The sequence below is a fragment of the Diprion similis genome, chromosome 10 (assembly GCF_021155765.1).
Source record: "Diprion similis isolate iyDipSimi1 chromosome 10, iyDipSimi1.1, whole genome shotgun sequence".
NCBI lineage: Eukaryota > Metazoa > Arthropoda > Insecta > Hymenoptera > Diprionidae > Diprion > Diprion similis.
Window position 1 is genome coordinate 19,369,136 of NC_060114.1, and position 19,367 is coordinate 19,388,502.

At 39.0% G+C, this 19,367-nt stretch overlaps 1 protein-coding gene across 6 annotated transcripts in view; it reads right to left on the minus strand.

Annotated features, from left to right (window-relative positions):
* The window catches only part of LOC124410968 (forkhead box protein P1-like), a 213,351-nt gene that overhangs the window by 103,328 nt on the left and 90,656 nt on the right, over nt 1-19,367 (minus strand). For all 6 annotated transcript variants that reach the window (XM_046889731.1, XM_046889734.1, XM_046889729.1 and 3 more), the window contains exon 2: nt 14,845-14,952. In XM_046889731.1, the coding sequence (XP_046745687.1) occupies nt 14,845-14,952 (108 nt within the window). The remainder of the gene's footprint in view (nt 1-14,844; nt 14,953-19,367) is intronic.

Sequence of the window (19,367 nt, forward strand, 5' to 3'; positions counted from 1 at the left end):
AGCTCTGATATTGAGAGAAAAAAATTAGCAAGTAAGATAACAATTTTGTGAAAATTTTCCAACCTCGTTTACACATAATAATAATAATGATAATAATAACTTCCGCAAGGGGTTGAAATTTTTACCTCAAGTATGCACTCGTGTAATGCCGCGCATGGGATGATAAGCAAGTGGGTAATAACTAGCCTAGAAAAACTCACTCGACTCAGCCACTCTCGAGCACGTGGTAGAAAAATGTTTCTATTTAGTAAGTTAAGCTCGCTTTATTAAGAGAAAGCTCGGTTTTAGCTCCTCCTCGCATAATTTAAGTAAATCTGTATAACCGCGGTAAAGAAAATCCGGGCAGTAAAAGAAAATGGAAAATCAAGGTGAAACGAATGCCTCGTCTTTGATTGGCTTGGATAGAAAAAGTGTGATTTTTTATTTTCCGTCAGATAAGCGAAGTCAACAGTTTCGAGGAAAAATTGTGTATCAAAAAGACAAAAAGTGAAATAAAAAGTGTTCTGAAAAATAGGGAAACAGTTTATTCACCCGTTATTGGGTGCAGTCGAGACGCGTAATTTTCTTCTAAATGCGAAGCACTCCTCAACCCTCGACGGTGAGATATAACGTGAGGCGGGTGAGCCTAGCGGGGGTTGATTTTGGGGGTGAGGAATAGCAGGGGCTGAGAACCGGCCGGGATGAGAATGGGGATGGGGATGGGGTAAGACCACCAGCAGCTCTTTAAAAGAAAGTGGGATAAACAGACAGTTTTATACAGGGAGAAAAGGGAAATGTAAATTTTCATCGAACTGGAAGCAAGAAAAAGAATATAAAAGCTCCCGCGAATCCTGCGGGTAGCAGTCTGCACGTCGAACTTTGTGCAGCCGGTTTTCCCCCACTCATTATAGTCCTTCGATACAAATGACGGAAGTAAAAATAAAATCGAAAACGAATTTCCACAATTTCTGAAAATCCGGTGAACACCTTTTCGTGAATCTTGTGACGACTTTTGAAATCTTCGGAAATATTTTGTAGTCTACGAAATTCCTTGAAATCTCCTGAAGTTTGCTGGAATGTCTTTAAAATCTAGTGAAATTCTCTGACATCTTTTGGAATCATTTCAAATTTTTTGAAATCATTGAAATATTTTGTAATCTCTTAAAAATGAAATCTTTGAAGTCTTTGAAATATTTGAAATCTGTAAAAATCTTTTGATATTCACTGAAATCCTTTGTAGTCGTTGGAAATTATTGAAATCTTTTGAAATTCTTCGAAATTATTGAAATCACCGAAATGTTTGAAAAAATCTGAAGACTCTTGAAATATGTTGAAATCGTTCGAAATCTCTTGAAACATTCTGAAAACACTTGAAATATTTTAAAATTCTTCGAAGTTATTGAAATCTTGGAAATATTTTAAATAATCTGAAGTCTCTTGTAATCTTTTTAAATCGTCCAAAATCCCTAGAAATCTGTTGAAAACTTTTGAAATTTTTTATCACTTTTCGAAATCCATTGAAAACTCTTTGATCTTTTGAAATCCTTTGAAATCCCTAAAATCATTTGTAACCTTTGTAATCGTGAAATCAGGTGTAAATTAAATCCACAAGTAATAAACCGCTCGTGAAAATCCGTCTGCTGCTCCAGTTTTTCAATAGCTAATTTTTTTCTCCCGAGGCAAATTTCCCGGGCATTCGGTGAAAATTCAGAATTCAAAAATGGCAGGACAAGAGGGACGAGTGGATCAAGGACTTGCGGATCAGTTGAGTCCAGAGGTATAAGGGTATAAGGGATTTCGAAGGATACGGACGTGACGGGAATATGTATTCCCGCCGGTCGAAGGACGACGACACACCGGGGCGCAACAGTCAACACCGAGGGTCTTTCCCGAGGTCCTAATAATGTCCTGACGACTTCCGACGCGTCCTCTTCTGGGTTTTACGAGGACCCTACTCTACCCCGGCCGTTTCACCACCTCTTCTTCGTCTCTCAACGCGATATCTCGCGCGTCTTTTGTCGCGTCCACAAGTGAAAGGAATTATTAATTTCGAATTCGTTTTACCGCCCAGAATTTTACGATTTTTTTCTATTTCATTTTTTTATTTTTTATTTTTTTTACTTTACACTTTGCTACGGATTTTAACCTCATTTTTTATCATGCTGAGCTTTGAACCAGTTTTCTCAAGACTATTTCTAACGGTGCTGTAAGTGGATAATAATTATTTCATTCAGAAGGCAAAAATTCTGTCACGTACTCAATTTACTCTTTCCCCCCCTCCCGGCTTTTTGCTTCTCAAAAACCTAATTTCCGAGAGTAAGAGGGGGAAAAAAACATAAAATTAGACACGTTTCACGAGCCTGAGAAAATATTTTTTTCACTAACAAAAATTCCACAGTGACTCTGAATATCTTTCGCAAGCCCTTATTTCTTTTACACGACAAACGTGGCTTTCAATCTTTTGATCTGGCTTTATCCAAGTGTGATAAAAAAAATTGTTCAAACCTTCCACAAAATATAACATTCTTTGTTTAACTACTCCATATTCGATCTGAGCTGAAAAAAGTAGCTTCTATACAAAGTGAGAAACTCTCGTTCTATCACAAATGAGAAGATTTAAAATTGTTCGACATTTTTACAATTCACAGTATTCAAAATTCCGTGGCGATAAAACCGTCGCATAACTCGGTCAACTATACGTGGTTGAAATAAGATTCGGTGAAAGTTTTTAAATAAACTTTTTAAACAAAGGATGAAAAATGGAACGCAGCATGTGTATGGCAATAAATTTTTTCCCAGAGAGAACGGTTGTACACCGAAAAGCTTACGTCCATACTTCTATCATAATATGAGCAATACAATTCAATCGATATCTGTTTATATTCTGCATACATATTCAAGGTACACAGAGGCACGTGTGTACGTATATATTGTGCAGCAGAGTCGCTATCTATCTACCTATTCGTGCCGACGCGACGGTATCATTCGCTCTCCTGTGACAAAACTCAGGCCGGATATTGTTGCTATGTGTACAATGATATCCGCAACGGTTTGGGATGCGAAACAAGCGTCGATTGGTAAAACCGTCGAAAAAAAAAGAAAGCAACTATAGAATAATAAAAATAAAACAAACAAAAAGTAAAATAAAAAATCCAATGTCACGCGCTGCTCGAGCTATGCTTCAACGATTTATTTCACTATACAATTTCGGGCGAATGACGATCGTGTTTGACCAGCCAAAAGTCGACATATGTTTAAATTTGACCAGGGAATTAACTGTTTAAGGTAAACTCGACGCGCCAAGTGGGAATGGATATAAATATATAGCTATATGTAGAATATTTTTCATTGTTCATTTCACTCTCTTCTAGGATTGCGTGCAAAGAGAGATCTGATAACAATCACGAGATTGAAGTTTGTTGCATTTTGCGGAACCAGGGTGTTCAGTTATTTGTGAAAACGTAATTCACTGAGAATTCCAGGTTTTTCAGACAGCGATCATTATTTATACAGTTTGTTCTCGTGTAAGCAATATAACAGTCATGCGAAGAAGAATATTCTACATTTGACTAGAGCACAGCTCATTGTGAGGCGAATTTGTGAGAATTTGTTAGCACGTACAATTTTTAAAAAATCAGGGTTTGGTTCTTGACCATTGCCTGAAAATTGAAAAAAAAATGTATTTTCTCACCAAATGGCTAAATTTTTATGAACCTGGAATGGAAATTAGTGTATTCCAAATACGACACGAAATCCCCTGAGATTTGCATTTTATTTCCTGAATTTCGAAAAATCCTAAGACTGTGAAATGACGATTTTTCTAACCAAAATCCCTCGTTACCTTGACCTTACGAAATATAAACTCAACGTCAATCAATCACAGTTTCTGATATTCCGCCTTGCGCGTATGAATTTTCACCTACATCATTGTACTCCCCTTAAAGACAAATGCAAACGTTATTTTTAAACTACACAAAGCACAAGATACCATGAAACCAGCTCGCCCATTCTCCCCCCTCTTCCTCGAAGATCATGGAAACACGAAGGTTCTGTCATAAGTTTTATTTACGATGACGCAATCGCGGAATATCTCTACGGAAAGTTTCAGCTTGCTCCGTTTCAAGGAACTTCCATACAGCTGCCGTCAGATGATCTACGCGACGGTGCGAATCCGTCTCGTCTGCCTTCGGGGAATAATAATAACTGCAACACCTTACGGTTAGATATTCTATATCATGGGAAAGAAGGTCGGAATCCGCATATTCTCGAGCAAAAAGTCTCGACGATATCCTGAGAAGCAGCGATCAGCCAAAGGTTTCGGAAATTTTGTATCGGTATTCGTAATCAACCCCCATGGTCACAAAATTCTACCATTCAAAGGCCAGTGCATTTGAATGAGGGTGCAAAACTTGATCGGAAATATCCAGACACCCTGTGAAGGGGGGGGGGGGGGGTGAAAATTCGATTCAAATGAAGAGCGCGCCTGCCGTCGTTCCATGTGTGCGATTCTGCACACGGCGGTGTTTGAGCTAGTCCTATACCTCCGATAAAATAACACAGGTTGTTATGGGAGAGCGTCGTCTGGAGCAGAGAGCTCGGAAGAACGGTGCGGGACTATTGATGCGAAAATTTGAATTTCCCTCGCTGAGCGGTCCGCGTTCCCTCGTTCCCGTTCCTCGTTCTTCGCATGTATATACATATCGTCATGGCGGGAGAGAAAAAGGCGTCGTCGGAACGGAATCAATATACAGCCCGAGGATAATTAGTGCGAGGATTTCTTCCCGCCATGAGAAGCAGCCCCGGTTTTCCAGTCGCCAGGATTCCGAGGAGAGGATATGGTAATAGAAGTGACGTATCACGTGGGTGGGAAGCCTCGGAGGTTCGGCTCCACTGCCGGGGACCAGGAGGAGGAGTGAGCTCGTTTGGCAATCTTGGGGGATTCCCAGGATACAATGGGATCTCAATACATCACCTCGCTTAACCCACCTCACTTCTCCAGATGGCGTAATAGCTTAGGAGACGGTGTAATAGCCGGTGGTTCCTCTCTGAGGGTGCCGGGAGCTCCGTGCCGTCTACAGTTCAACAGGCCAAAATGGAACCATATGTCTCTGCTGCATTGACGTCAAATCCTTGAACACGCTCCTGAACACCAGGATTAATTGCTTTTACAAGAAGCTGCGTCGACTCTTGAAAGATGACTTGAAATCATTACAGCTTCAAAAGAACTCGGTAGCTACGAATATTATGTAGCTGGATTTCATATTGTTCAACAGTCAACTGGGTGAACCGCCATTAGGATAACACCGGAAGTTGCTATGGGATTCTATAGATTGCCAAACTGAAACGAACCCTTGAACACGCTCCTGAACACCAGGATTAATTGCTTTTACGGGATGCTACTTCGACTCTTGAAATATATGTGGCTGGATTCGATATGGTTTAACAGTCAACTGGGTGAACCACCATTAGGATAACACCGGAAGTTGCTATGGGATTCTATAGATTGCCAAACTGAAACAAATCCTTGAACACGCTCCTGAACACCAGGATTAATTGCTTTTACGGGATGCTACTTGAAAACTTGGAAGATCACTCGAAAACATGACAGTTCCACAAGAACTCGGTATCTACGAATATTATGTGACTGGATTCGATATGGTTTAACAGTAAATTGGGTGAACCATCAATAGAATAACATCAGAACTTGCTATACGATTCAATAGGTGGCCAAACTGGAACCCTAGTTCGTTGCTGCATCGACGTCGAATCCTTGAACAGACTCCTGAAGACCACGATGAAACGCTTTCACGTGATATTGCTTGGACTCTTCAAATTTCATATCTAAAGACCGTCCCGCAGCTGCACGAGAACTCGATGACTACGAACGTTCTGTATCTGGATTCCAGATGGTAGATCAGTCGACTGGTTAAACCACCACAAGGACATCATCGGTTGCTATGGGATTCTATAAGCTGCTTAGTGGAATAATATGTACGGCTCGAGTATTTGAGTGGTTTTGAGAAAATTAAGGCTTATTTAATCTACTCCTGTGTTTGTCGTGCGATGATGAAACGACCAAAATGGTTTGGTTCAAAGGTTTAAGACCGAGGCATTTGCTGCGGGAGAGGCTAGAAAAGCGTTCTTCGGTTGCACGGAGGCGTTTGATTCCGCGATGCTGGCCACCTCGGTGCATATTTACGGTGCTCGAAGCGTGGCGTTGAATATTTGCGAGAAAAATTGAACGGGATAATATTCCTGGTGCATCCCAGAGGCTCATCCATACGTTCCGGACGTCACCGGGGCGTTGACACTGTGCGAGGCTGGCTCTGCAGAGGCCCTCTCCCTCCTCACTCTCCTCTCCTTCTCTCTCTCTCTCTCTGGTGGTCAGAACCTCCGCCTCCTCCTCCTCCTCTCACACCTCGCCTAGCCTCTCCTCTGCCTTTCCTCTTCTCTTCTCTTCTCTCCTCTTCTCTCCTCTCGTCGTGGGCTCGTCGCCGTCGAAAGGCGGAGTCGACGTCGTGGACGCGCACCTTTCCACCTGCCCTGCGGAGCGACACGCCCCCGCAGAATTCTCTCAGCACCGCCTACAACCTCACCATCTCCTCATCCTCATCCTCATCCTCATCCTCATCCTCATCCTCCGCGTCATCCACCTCCACCTCCGACTTCTCCTTCTCCTTCTCCTTCCTCCACAGGCGAGGTCCTCCTGGCATCAAGATGCAAGGTGCGCTCTTATTACTGCCGTAGAGAGATCGAGGAAGAGAGAGAGAGGGACGCAGCTCTCCTCGAGATTTCCCACCATCGGACGATGGTCCGTTCGAGTGTCATCTGGATCTATGACACTTACGATCTCTGACCATCATCGATCCGCCTTTCTTTCATCCATACTTCATAATTCACTATTTCACTAAGTATACGAAAATAGATGCGCCTACTTCTGTCACATGGACAAGTGAAGTGAAGTTAACTCGCATAAACTATTTCTCTGAGGAATCCTTCCACCATGCTTGTTCGGCGACACTGACTGGATGTGGAAGGAAACTCTCTGTACACACGGAGGGAATGAGAAAGAGAGGGAAAAGCAGAAAGAAAGAGAGAGAGAGTAGAATGGAAAATGGCCGAAACAAATCTGGGCAGGTTGGGAACGGAGAAGGGGAGGGATGCCGAATAAAATCGAAGATGGCTTCGCAGGGTTGGCTGGCTCGTTCGCAGATTTTCTCCAACTATCAATCTTGACTGTTATTACTGGCCGAGTCAAGAACAAGGCGAGAAAGATGGCGGGGGTGGGTGAAGCAGAGCTGGCGAGGCGAAGGGGCACCCGGGCTTGTCTGGGGGTGGCTCAGCCGAGGCTGCCGGGGTCGAACCCAGGCATCTGGGCTTCTCACTAGGCGCTAGGTACGCCCGCGTCTGCCCTGATCTAAGTGAATACACCCACCTGCGCACATATTACCAGAATCGAGAAGAGACGATTCCCGTTTTTTACGTACAGTCTTGCGTTTCTCACACTTCGAAACTTTCCTCTCAGCCCAGTCCAGGCCGGTGGGGACCTTTTACGTACACACTCTTCCAATCTCTCAACGTTCGCTTGGAATTCTTAATGCACCTGATAATTGCCAGTTTGTTACAAACGTCGAACAGAATGTGCATCGACTATCATCTTTCCACTCATTTTCAACAGGAACTTGTACATAGCTCTCTACAAGTATGTTTCCGACATCAATGTATTCCAATTGCACTATAAAAAATGGTGGTTTTAAAGATGGACCAAAATCTACCGATATGGACTACTATTGTATAAACAATATTTGACGTCAATTTTCATTTACATTCTAATTTACAGAAATCCACATCGTATTTTTATCATGGAGTGTTATGGTCTAAACGCTGAAACCATCTGTGAACATCAGGTCAATACATTTTCCTGTCCTAACTTCACGGGATGGTACAATGTAACTGTTGACTTCTAACAGACGGATGACAACATTCAGACACTGTCGCAGAACTGTCGTGAGATTATCCATAAAAAAAAGCCGAGCATATTTGTAAAGTTTTGAGACTTTATGGACGAACGTGTCTCATTTATCCTAAAACTCGTGGCACATATTCACAGATTTAGCTGAAGATATTGGCATGTGGTAGACATTTGCTTGCAAGAAACAGAATTGGAAACAAGACACGTTGCAATTCCGTTCCTAAACTAAACTTGGAAGACACGTTACGTAGCTGTTACGCCCAGACAAATCCATATTCACGTATAATCTGCCAGGTTTATAATGTGCGGGGAATAGTACTTGCCTCAGGTGAATTTACCCCGTGATTCTGAGAGGTGCAGGAAAACGGTGGTGGGGCTCAGGGTGAGGCTCGAGCTAAGAAGTCGGCAGCCGCCGGGGGGACGGATTATAAATTTTTCATTAGATTTCGCTGTTTCCTGAATTATTGAGCACGACTAAGAATTTCAGTGCGGTACATCGGGTCCTCGCGGTATCGGCCTCTCAGTGTATACCTACGTACAAACTAATTCCTACAGGCTGGAAGGTCGATTTCCAAAGTGCTACGATAAACGTGGGATTATTCAATTTGGATATCACGAATTTGTCCATGATCCAACCATCAATAGGGGCTAGAAGTTGAAATACAGGAACTCATGTTTCTGTGTTGTATAAAGTATATTCACCGTTCACGATATTGACGTTCCAAAATTCTGGAAAAAATTTCGAAGATCCAAACAGACAGCAACTTACGATCTACCAAATTAGAGTTAAATATTTTGAAAATCCTTGAAATAAAATATCGATTTTGTCAATATTTCGTATCAACATCAATTTTCTACTAAAAATTTTAGGATGGATCTTTACCGGATACCTAATTCAATTTTTGAACTATTCTCACGTAGATTGATTTATCGAAATTGACAGTATTCGAAAAATTCTACGTCACAAACGCCAAGTCGATCAGTGCAATCGATAAAAAAACTCAAGATCAGTTTTAACCCCTCGATGCGATTCGATACAGTAAATTTTTTGTTATTCCCACACCGTTTACAACGGAGATTTCAACATTCCTCGAAGGAGGATATAAGAGGTAGGAGTCGACGCGGCGAGGTTATCTTTTCCTCCAAGGGGTTGTTTAGAGAGAGACAGACAAGGGGATACGCGCGGCGGGAGAGTAAGAGAGACAAATCGAGGGTGTATATAGGTATACATACCACGTGGGATGAGCTTCGTGCGCCTGCTTGCCTGCCTGTTTCTCTCTATATATATTTATCGGGGGTTGGCAAATCCCCCCCACTTGTTGTGCCTTGCTGTATAGCCTGTATAGCTCACGGGATGGAATGGGATGGTATGGGGATGGGGGTAGGTTCTGTTGACGGTGAGTTTCTCCCTGTGTATCGAGAAACCTCGATGCTGGCCCAAGCGATGCTGCCGGCAAATAGGTGTACAGTGGTCACTGTGAACCGCGGCCCAATCGAACTAGAGTGTCGTTCGTTTAATTTCACTCTTAACATTTCCAACCATCCGAGTATTCCGATTGGTTGTCTAAGCTTTGGAAGCCAATCATAACGCTTGGATGGTGGGACATGTGAAAAGTGACATTACATCATCGACCCCTAAGTGACTGCAGCCCCGTTAGATGAGCCGAGGAGCTGTTAAACGGAATTCTGAAGACACCGTTGCTGAAGAACAGCAGCAGCAGGTCATTGATTTTTCAGACTGATATGATAGAATGTAAGTTCCTGGTATGGTGTGTATTAATTGAACCGCTTCGGTGGTTCAATTCAAAGGAAACCGAAGGTGGGTATGACGAAATAATTTGGTATGCGGAGAATCGAGTCATTCATTTTGTGCAAGTATCCGGTATGCTTGGGATATAAATTAACTTTTGTTTAGCATTCAGCGCAACAACCAGCGATCAAGCTCCTTACTTAGCGCCTCCGTACTCTTCGTTCCTCTCCTTATTTTCACCTTTGCAAATTTCGTGCGCAAATTACCGCAGTGAGTGAAATCTACGAGAAACCAAACACGATACTCTCGCAGTCGTAGTCGAGTCGTCAAAATAACGGACTCGCTCCAAGAACATAGACAGAGACACATACTGATAATTAATAAATGGGAAAGCGCATTAGTATGCGACGTAGAAGCGGCGTCGGGTAATTTCGGAAGAAACTACGAAATTCGGAGTTCCTGCTGCATTGCAGGCTAGACTCGAGAGTCTCAGACTGAGAAGGAGACGTGCACTGAAAGGTGGGGGGGGGGGGGGGGGGAGCAGAGACCCGTCGTTCACGTCCCACAGGGTGGATTATAAAATAATAAAGAGAGAAGATTATACAGTTCATCCAAGGTTCTTAAACGTCTTTGCTTTGGAGTTGAAGTCATGCTTTGTAATTTGCTGCAATGAACATCTTTTTCTCTGACTTGGAAATTAAGAGTTGGGATCTTCCAGTCTGGAGGACCCTAAATTCGGTCTTTCGGAGTCATTCGTTCGAACGATGAATCGTCATTTGATGACATCGCATGGAGTCTGGAATAGGCATCTGAACTATTCATAGTTCACATGTTGCTTGGGTATCTCATTGATTTATTGAAGTCATCCGCACTGTTCACAGATATGTTAGGTTAAAAATCTCATTGATTCAAGTCATCTGCACTGTTCATAGACATGTTGGGTTAGAAATCTTATTGATTGAAGTCACCCACACTGTTCATAGACTTGTTAGATTAAGAATCTCATTGATTGATTAAAGTCATCTGCACTGTTCACAGACATGTTGGGTTAAAAGTCTCATTGATTGAAGTCATCCGAAATGTTCATTGACTTGTTGGATTGAGACTATCATTGATTGATTGAAGTCATCTGCACTGTTCACAGACATGTTGGGGTTCAAGAATCTGATTGATTGTGAGTTTCGTTAAGAAACCGTTGACTTGACGTTACGTAATGCATTTTTACCTGAGTTTACAAATGAGCTACTAATGAGCTCGAATCATCAATTAGCAATATTCTCCAAATGTGTTCGAGAAGTGCAGATACATGTAATAATTTCAGAACAGTTAATCGACGCCGCGTCTTATTAGTAGTCAGAGTGTGAAATCGTCGGGCGGGTTTGTAAATGCTAACAACGTTACGTAATTAGGTAAAAAGTTCTGTAATCAAGAAGTGGATCTTCTTCCCGCGGCTTGTCTCTCCAATTCGCATTAAAATAGTCGCGAGAGCTAGTGGAGAATAAAGACGGAGAGAGTGTGTGTCCTGCATATCTTAAAACCCTGGGGCGAGTTGAAACTCCTCTCCCTCTCTCTCTCTCTCTCTCTCTCTCTCTCTCTCTCCCTCTTTCTCTTTCTCCGTCTTTCCGACATTCTCTGTTGGTACAGAAAAAAAAGAAACTAACATTCGAAGATACGCTATTTCTGAAATCACAATCCAAAACTGCTGATTCAAAAAATCGACACTTTTTTTTGCAAATTCTCCAACGATTTCCGCATTATCTAATTAATCATATTCATCTGGTTTTGTATTACATGAAATCTGACAAATAGCTCGACTTCCTCGGTGCTTACTCGGCAACTCGTTATAGGTATATAACATACTCGACTGGGTATACACACAAGTTAATGTATATAGACTAAAGTTGTGTAGTAGACTTGAAACAACATTTCCAAGGAATTATGACGTGCTCGGTATTCGGTGACTCCGGCTTTTATTGACGTCATCTTGCTCTCATCAATGGTGGTGTCTCAGCATTCCGATAAATATAACGAGGGATAAAAAACGCGGAGTAATTGCATACGCTCGTTATTCCGTCATCGTCGGTGTATCTTTTTTCTTTTTTTTTTTTCTTTTTTAATTCTATCGCTTTCCTTCTTTTCCGTTATTCGCGATTCAATTCATTAAAATCTTTTCGCCGACGTTTCGATACGCTCTTATCATATCACGACTACGGTACATTATTATACGCGTTATGTACACTTTATCAATTACATTAAGGATATACAAAGTTTAATCGTTCGAGGGAAGTATTTGAAAATAAAATAAATAATAATAAGGAAAAATGAGGGGAAAAAAAAAAGTTGCACCGCATCGCGATAACTATTATAATTCGTATTATAACATAATAATAAGGCATAGCAGGGTTAAGGTTGCGTTTCAGTTTCCCGCTGCACTTTGTTATACACACGTCATTCGGAGAGTGACAATCGATTGTAGCGTCGGCCGGAGTATAATTAGATTTCATTGAACGTCGCCTCGTCGTAAGGCATGTGAGTGTATGTAATATGTATATCGATAACACGAATATAGTATAGCTAGATTAGATAACGATCCGTGAGCTGCGAGTCTAAACCGAGTGGCGTTGCTCGAAATCGGTATTAATTAACGTATCCATCCGCCTAGCAAAATAATAAGAAAATAAAAATATAAATAAACAATTTTAAATTGAAAACAAAACTAAAAAAAATTTTACCAAAAATTATATAATATTTACGAAAATAATAATGCAATCCGGAGTAGAAAATGAGTCACTGAGTTTTGAGAATTTTTGGTCCTCTCGTATCCTCAGCTTCGTAAGAAATCGTGATTAGAACAGAGTGCGACAATATTTTGCATGCAGTTTAGTAATTATCTTTGATAAAAATCATTCGTGCTCTAATTGCCGTAATTAATTAATTGTTCGAATCAATGCCGATTCATCGTTCGTTCGTAATATTATAAGTAAAATAATACGCACGTCGTCTAGAATCCGACTGCGAATACATATCCCATAAGATAAAGTTCGCACAAACATTTATAGAAAAGTTGCATAGCGCGCGTATCGCGAAGATAAAGAAAACTCTCCCGGTTACAACCTTTAAATGCGGCATATAGAGAAAGATTTTATGCCTGCGTAACTTCTTTTACTCAATATATTATTATATCTTTGGAATGACGTGTATTACTAGTCATATGAAGTTCTTTATTGTACCCACACTCTGACGTAGGATAATAATAAAAAAATAATAATAATAACAATAGCAATAATAATAATAATAGCGCTAGCATAAAACGATTTTTCTCTATCCTTAAACAATATCTCCTAGCGAATCAGATTCCGGGGGGAAATTAAAATAATTTAAAATATTTGTAATTGTTTGTGTCTTATTTTGGTCTTGTCGTGTTTTTTTTTTTTTTTTTCTTTCAATTCTATCCAAAGAAAATAAAAATGATTTTCAGATGTCAGAAAAAAAAAAAATTTGAAAATTTTTGAAAATTCTGAAATTTTGAAGTCATTTTTGACCGTTTAAAAAACATTTTGGAAAACGAAATTTTTTTTATAAAATCTTTAGGGTATCCCCCCCCCCCCAACTATATGAAAGTGCTGAAAAAAAATGTAATTAAAAATTGACCCATCATGGGCATGGTCTTGAAATATATGGAATAGAATATATACAGTAAAGTTTGTGAAATTTTTTTCACAATTTTAAATAAGATCCTTTTCGAAATCACTTTGAATATTTGTAAATAATTGAATGGTTGAATTAAAAATCTGAAAAAATTTATGGTACTGATTCAGAGTTTAAAAAATTGAAAAATAAATTTTAAACAATATCAGAAATGATGAGGTTCAGAGATTGGTCGGATTCCCATGAAGTTAGTTTCCCATATATATTAAGAGCTTGATTCGAATCGTAGTGCACGTGGATTAATACAGAAAAATCTTGACCACCTTTCGACAAAAACGGTAAAGAATACCTGATTCTGTTCGCAGTTAAAGAAAAAAAATGAGGCTCAAATTTTCCCGCCATTTTTTTCATCCACCACCAACGAAATAATTATCTTAAATAATTTTTGTCCACAAACTCTAGCTGTTCGAGAGTGCAGAAGAATCATTAGAGGGAGAGAATTAAAGGAAAATAAAAGGAGAGAGAAGGAAAGGAAGGAAGGAAGGAAGGAAGGAAGGAGAAGCTGAGGGGGCGAGTTTTTAAAGAATCGAGGTAAGATAAACAGCTTTTTCGAGAAAACAAAGCAAATTATTAACACACCCACGAAGACCCGGGGGGGGGGGGGGGGTGATGTTGAATTTAGTCAAAAAGAAAATGTCGGAAGGAGGGAAAAACGGGGGACCTGCTAAGAAAAGGGACAACCAACCCGGAGGTCCCTAAAATTTTTACAACACTCGCCGGATGACAACGAATGGATATAAATGTTCCTCTTTCGAGGACATTGCGTATCCGGAGAATTATTTCACCACACATTTAAACGAAATCTACGATGCGAATTTCCAACCTCAAAATCACATGGAAGAAGGGAAAAGAAAAAATAAATGTACGATTTTCTTCTCTTTTTAAACAAAAATTCGAATAAATATATACGAGTTCAATTATTATTCGTCCGAATGTTTTTAGATACGGTACGTCGTTGTTTTTTTTTTTGTTTTTTTGTTTTTGTTGTTTTTTTTTTACAAATTCATTTTTCAAAACTTTTATTACAACGCGTGGAATGTGGTGGAAAAGTTAATTTCTTTCGACGATATTCGCCGGAAAATTGTAAAACGAAATGAAAACAACAAAAAAAAAACGAGTTAATAAAAATGAACGAATAAATTATAACGAAAAGAAGAAGATAGAAATATCGAAAAGAATGAACTTATTATAATTGAATTATTCTTGCGTTAAAAATAACATCAGCTTCATGATTAAACGTAACGTTGAATTTTTTTATTTTATTATTTTACTGTATTTTTATAACATTTACGATATATTGCACGTAATATAATCGAATGCAGAGATCGCGGTGTGACTTGCTAAAAATTCCAGACCATAAACAAACAGTTGAAAGATTTTGTGACGGTGATCAGTACCTGTAAAGTTTATTTAAATAAATAAATTTTTCACTTACACCGTATCGTGATTGACCTCTCAGGCTCGATTGCCAAGGCACTGCTGTTGGCTGAAAGTGTTCCTTGATCCAGGACCCGTTGTCGAAAGGATTCTCGCCTAAATGCCCCTGCAACGAAAAATTACCGTGTGAAGTGAGAAAAGCAAAAACTGGAAAAAAATATGGAAATTTGGGAGAAATTGTGATAAGAAACTTCCTCGAAATATTCTAAATCGTGATTTATACTCGTTAGGCAGGGATTTTGTAAGGATTGATTAGAAGATCAAAGGTATATAAATCCAAAAAGACTGTCGACAATAAAAAAAAAAAAAAATTTGTGATTTCACTTAGGGGTGGCATTTACAGAAATTTCAGAAAATTCTTGGGTACTTCACTGCTATGTTATAGACAGTAGAAAAGATTTTTCATACCAATATTGTTTTTTTTTTGTTTTGTTTTGTTTTTCTAATTTTTCTTATTTTTTATACAACCAAGCCTCAAATGAGGAATTTTTTTCGCAACGTCACTAAAGAAGAAGAAGAAGAATACGAAGAAGAAGAAGAAGTAAATTTCGTAATATATTCCCACCGGGTGATTCCGGCTCGAGCAACTTTACACCCCATAAGCCTTATTTTTCTTTTAACTTAAACTTCTATAACCTAGAGGTTCCCGAAGAAGCGGGAAGATGCGGGAAAAGACACCACCAAACCAACCCCTCGGCCCCGCCACTCTTTCGAATAAATCACAGAGCATAATGAGTACAATTTATCTTCCTTGCATGGTGTGCAGGGTCTAAGGTATAATGTATAATATAATATAAGGTGTGTGTGACTGCCGGTTGCTGTGGTCCAGAGATCATCACGCGGCATCTCCTTTTTTTTTTCCCCTTTTTACTCTTCTCGCCCACGTTGAAAAAAAATTGAATAACATTATTATCATTCACTTTTCCCTCATTTTCAGGCACAATTTTTTTTTTTTTTTTTGACAGATTCAAAAGTTTTCTTCGACTACCTTAAGGTTTTCTAATTTTATTTTTTCTTTTATTAATCTTCAAAATTTTTTTTCGTCAATTTTTTCGGGGATAAAATTTTCAATTCAACGAAACGATACGATCGATAGGAAAATGTTAATTAAACGAAAACAATTATTCGGGATTTTTCTCGTTTTCGTCAATTTTTTTTTTTTTTTTTTTTTTCTTTCCTTGTTGTCTTTTGTCACTCGATCTTCCATCGTTGCTCATTTTATCGCTTCGGGATAATTTTACGATAAACACAAATATACACATATATATATATATATATATATACACTATATATATAGACGTATATATAGGTATAGTATAATACCCAGATATGTAATATATTTTATGACAAGCAGGGGGTTGGCTCGGGGGCAAAGGCTCGAAGGTGATTGTAATAATATTTCAGAAAGAGATTTATGCAGCATTTCAGATTGCCTCTGTACATAAAACGCATTTAAAATTCCTGAGGCACGCGAAGGCCGATTTCGCGACTCGCGATAAAGAGGGACGTACTATAAGAGAGGGAGGAGAGGAGAGGGTGGAATGAAAAAAAAAAAGAAAGAAGAAGAAGAAGCAGAAGGAAAAAAGACAGAGACAGAGAGGTGCCAAGGGTAATTGGCAATATCTATCGAATTTAAAAATAAATCTTACCGAAAAAAGGGGGGCAAGACAAGTAATAAAAGAAATAAAAAAAATAGAAAGAGAGAGAGAGAGAGAGAGAAAAGAGAAATACCACCCCGTCGGAATACGCCTCGCGGGGTTGATTTTGAAGGGGCAATAAAACACCTTTCAAGTATCGCCAGCAGCAGCAGCAGCAGCAGCAGCAGCAGCAGATTTAAGCGTTATAGATACTTCGAAATTTAAATTATCTCGCATCTCTATTTCATACAACGTATCGCCAATTTATAAATCAATGATAAAAATTCACCATTTTTTAATGAATATAATTGAAAATTGGTGTAAATTAATTTTCTGTCAATTTGGTTACTTTCGAAAAAAAAAAAAAAAAAAAAAAAAAAAAAACTAGAAGTAACATAAATTTCTTTATAATATTTTTTTCAATCAAACGATTCATCGGCGCTGTTTAGATTACAGAAACTCTTTTTATCCGAAGAGTAAGATGATACACCTAAGAATTGAAATCGGGCTCGTTTTCTGGTTCGCGGAGGTTAAAAAAACAAAAAAAAAAAAACCGGCTGTAATAATTTCTTCGATAGTCGATGATCGATAAGGATTTGAAACGAGTTTCGTAGAGAAGGACCATTTTTTCTACAGATAAAGAAACACATGTGGAAAAAAAAATTGAACTCTACTTTACCGCAAAAGTATTTTCATCCGCAAGGCAGGGTAGCCAACTTGATAATAACTTATCCTACTACCCCAGTAAAATTAGACCGAAAAGTTAGAAGTATCTACAAATCGGATTGAAGCGCCAAATTTTTTGGGACAAGTAAAAGGACATAAAAGATGATAAATTTTTGAAAGTTGTAGACAGTATTTTTCTCTCCAAAACTAGAAAGAATAAAAAAACGAAAATCCAACGAATAGGAGCCGAGATATCGAGGATTACTTGTTTTTCAAGATAGCGGGTGATTCGCGAGGAAATTTTGTTGGATTCTGATGCTTTCGGGCATCTCTCATGACCCTCTACAAGTCTTAAAAAATTTGGCTTTTCAATCCGTTTTGCCATTTTTGAATCCAATTCTACTGGACTATACGTCGAAGCGTCAAGTAGCGAATTAAGATTAAATTGTTTTGACGACTCGTAGCAATAAAGTCATTGTTCAGTAAGTTAAAAATAAAAGCTTAGCCATCCCAAATCACTCCGTGAAATATTTAATCCCTGATTAGCCTTATAAAAGAATTGTCAACGGGTAACATAACCTCTTTAAGTCGTGTTTGACAGCTGAAATTTAAGGTGGCCAACGTGCGTGAAACGGCAAAGCTCGCGCATGCGTTTCAACGTTCCAAGTTCCAGCGTTCCGTCTGTCGGTATAATATCGAACCATGAACAATTATTCACGTTGACGATAATTTACGCACTACGAAGAGAAAGAAAATCGAAAAAAAGCAACCGTAATAAGTATCAGACTAGTTCGATAATTTGTCTAACACATAATCCGTAACTAATCGTCAGGAATACAAAATAATCGTGATTTTCGTAATATAATTTCATCAAAATTGTTTCAAACTCGCGCCCTCCTTGAACCGTTTGACAACTTTAAAAGATAATGGCTGCAATAACAGCCGTAATTTCCTGTAATTTCGTATACGTGGAGGTTAAGCGCACGACGAGTGAGGAAGATCGAAACAGAAGAAAGAAGAGAAGGAAAAGGAAGAGAGGCTACGAATTTGCGGATTGAAAGAGTAGCAAAACGGCCGGAGAATTAACGCGTCGCTGATCGAGATAGGCGTGTACCCACAACACGAGTACAAGCCTAAATAATACCAACAATAAGTTACGTTTGAAATTCGAACACACCAGCGTGGATACACACTAGGTATAAGGTATCGATCTATATATGATCTATACTGTATATATAGGTGTATATTATAGATGTATGTATACATATACATATAATGTATATCGTACAATGTGTGTGTGTGTGTGTGCGTGTGTGTGTGATGATGCGTGTAAGGCGAGCATGTGTGTAAACGATACATAGAGGAGAGCCAGCAATACGGTGGCTAGAACCGCGCGTATACTGCCTCTAAAAATAAATATGTTGTTTATTCACAAGTAAACCGGATGCCGCTGTTTGCTTAAGAACAAATTGTTTTGTTAAGTTTGCCGGGTGCCCGGGTTAACTCTCCTCCCTTTCTCTCTCTCTCTCTCTCTCTCTTACTATACATATATATATATATATACACATACACGCACAAAAACAAATACATATATATGTATATGTATATATATATATATATATATTATATGTTACTGCTCACGCAGAAGCATGTATACACACAGCTGCGTAACAGCCATCATAAATGGAGAGGAAGGAGGAGGGGGAGGAGGGGGAGGAGGAGGAGGTGGTGGAGGTGGAGACCTTTTGTAAACACTAATAACAACCGGCAATAATTATAATCATGAGAAAGAATTTTGTGTTTTTGTTTATTTATTCCAAGTGTTTTTTTTTTTTTTTTTTTTTTTTTTTTTTTATGGTCGGAAGAAATTCTCGTCGACGAACCGCAAGGCTACGTGGATCGAACATGATCATTGGCACGTCGAGCTTTTCGGAGAAGAGGATCGAATGTTACAGACCTGTAGAAAGAATTTTTTACGTGTGAAAAATGGTGTCAAGAGATTTAAACGATAATCGATACGAGACAAAACGATGCCTGAAAGTTGTGTAAAAAGAAAAGCTTCTGAATATAAATGTATCATCCAAATGGAAGAGAAATTTCAATTTCAGTCACTGAAGTGTAGCAGAAAAAAAAAGACAAAAATAAACAGGAAAATAATAGATAAATGAAAACTGATCGCAAAAATGTCTATACAGCAAAAACAATTTTTTTTTTAATA